The sequence below is a fragment of the Colobus angolensis genome, unplaced genomic scaffold, assembly GCF_000951035.1.
Source record: "Colobus angolensis palliatus isolate OR3802 unplaced genomic scaffold, Cang.pa_1.0 Scaffold38, whole genome shotgun sequence".
In the NCBI taxonomy this organism is placed as follows: domain Eukaryota; kingdom Metazoa; phylum Chordata; class Mammalia; order Primates; family Cercopithecidae; genus Colobus; species Colobus angolensis.
The window spans coordinates 524,088-526,534 of record NW_012117154.1 but is presented as its reverse complement, the minus strand read 5'-3'; the positions used below and the strand labels follow the sequence as shown (position 1 = coordinate 526,534).

The 2,447-nt window shown below is 45.1% G+C and overlaps 1 protein-coding gene across 1 annotated transcript in view; it reads right to left on the bottom strand.

The window, feature by feature from the left end:
• The window catches only part of RIPPLY3 (ripply transcriptional repressor 3), a 23,176-nt gene extending 20,844 nt beyond the window's left edge, over window positions 1–2,332 (bottom strand). The window contains 1 exon segment of the mRNA XM_011954214.1: window positions 2,295–2,332. Within this exon segment, the coding sequence (XP_011809604.1) occupies window positions 2,295–2,332 (38 nt within the window).
• Between the last annotated feature and the right edge of the window lie 115 nt (window positions 2,333–2,447).

The following is a 2,447-nucleotide window of genomic DNA, read 5'->3' as shown; positions in this document are numbered from 1 at the left end:
TGGCAGGCGCCTGTAATCCCAGCCACTTGGGAGGCTGAGGCAGGAGAATCGCTTGAACCTGGGAGGCGGAGGTTACGGTGAGTCGAGAGTGTATCACTGCACTCCAGCCTGGGAGACAGCGAGATTCCCTTACAAAAAAAAAAAAAAAAATCGAAGAACTTCGGCAAGGCGCAGTGGCTTATGCCTGTAATCTCAGCACTTTGGGAGGCCGAGGCGGGTGGATCACCTGAAGTCGGGAGTTCGAGACCAGCCTGGCCAACATGATGAAACCCCATATCTACTAAGAAAAATACAAAAAAAAATAGCCGGGTGTGGTGGCGGGCGCCTGTACTCCCAGCTACTCGGGAGGCCGAGGCAGGAGAATCGCTTGAACCCGGAGGCAGAGGTTACAGTGAGCCGAGATCACACCAGTGCACTCTAGCCTGGGCAACAAGAACCAGACTCTGTCTCAATAAACAAAAACAACAACAACAAAAAACAAACAAAAAAATAACAAATCGAAGAACTTCAGAGATAAAAGTGTTTTCACATTTTTTTCATTAAGATTCTGAGCAACAATAATTAAATCTAAATAAAGGCAAACATTTAAGAGGGGGGAATTAATGGGAGGAGGCTAGAAGGAGGCAAAGAACATTAGTGGACCAGGTTGCAACAATAAGGTACCATATTTAATCTAAATGCAGAACAGGGTTTTACAAGAACACTGGGCAGGGCGCGGTGGCTCACTCCTGTAATCCATGCACTTTGGGAAGCAGAGACGGGCAGATCACTTGAGGTCAAGAGTTCCAGACCAGCCTGGCCAATGTGGTGAAACCCCATCTCTACAAAAATACAAAAATTAGCCAGGCATGGTGGAGTGTGCTTGTGGTCCCAGCTACTCAGGAGGCTGAGGTGGGAGGATTACCTGAGCTTGGGGAAGTCAAGGCTGCAGTAGGACATGATCACGCCACTGCAGCCCAGCCCGGGCCAGAGAGTGAGACGCTGTTATTTTTCTCAAATATATATATATATAATTTTTTTAAAAAGAAAAGAAAATGAAAGAATATTGGGCAACCGGGTGCAGAAGGGGTGTTTTCACTGTGTTTGTTTTTTGAGACAGAGTCTTGCTCTGTTGCCCAGGCTGGAGTACAGTGGCATGATCACTGCTCACTGCAACCTCCACCTTCCACATTCAAATGATCCTCCCACCTCAGCCTCCCAAGTAGCTAGGACTACAGGTGTGCACCATCACGCCTGGCTTAGTGTGAATGTTTTTAAACAAGTGTCTTCTAGGTAGCTGGTGGCAATGCAATGAAAAAGTTTGATAAGGTGCATCATGTGCCATACAAATATTCACCCAGGCCGGGTGTGGTGATACATGCCTGTGGTCCCAGCTACCCAGGAGGCTGAGGTGGGAGGACTGTTTGAGCCCAGGAGTTGCAGGCTGTAGTGAGCCATGATCATGCCACTGCACTCCAGCCTGGGCAACAGAGCAAGACCCTAAGATCCTATCTCAAAAAAAGCACAACGAAAATGAAAGTTCACCTTTTGTCCCAGTAATTCTACTTGTGTCTATACTATAGAAGTATTTTGAAATGGGAATGAAGATGTATTTAATCAGAGAGCGCTGCTTACACTGTTGAAAAACTATGTCCAAAAATACGGCAATTGATGAAATAAATGATGGTAGAATAGTATGCAGCTAATAAAAATGTTAACAGAGTTTTGAAAAGTATGGGGAAAAACGTGACACAATGTGAAAAGAACGAAACTGTATGCCTAGGATGTGAACTATATTCAAAGGCTACAAATAAAACAGAAGTGCCTGCTGAGTGCTGACATTACTAAAGATTTGGAGGGGCTTTAAAACTTGTTTTCTAAATGTTCGACAATGAATATATTACTTTTTATTATGGTAAAAGGTACATAACATACAATTTACCATTTTAACCATTTTCGAATGTACAATTTAGTGGCAGTAAGTCCACTCACATCGTTGTGCATCTCCAATCCCCCCATCTCCGGAAGTTTTTCGTCATCCCAAACCAAAACTCCGTACCCGTGAAACAGTAACTCCTCATTCCCCATCCCCTGCCATTGGTAACCACCAGCCCACTTTCTGGATCTATGCATTTGACCATTCCAGGCACCTCACAGAAGTAGAATCATTTGGTCTTTTCTGGAGCATACATTAATTTATAATCCTCCCTCAAACCCTGCAAATCAGGCATTATCCTCAGTTTACTAAGAAACTGGAGTTTGCAGAGGTTGAGTAACTGGTACAAAGAAGCAGGACTTGAGTTCCTGTCAGGTACCTGGGCTGTGGAAAGTGAATGCCACGGCCTGGTGCCATGACTTACCCCTGTAATCCCAGCACTTTGGAAGTCCAAGGCGGGTGGATCGTGAGGTCAGGAGTTCAAGACCAGCCTGGCCAACACAGTGAAACCCCGTCTCTACTAAAAATAAAA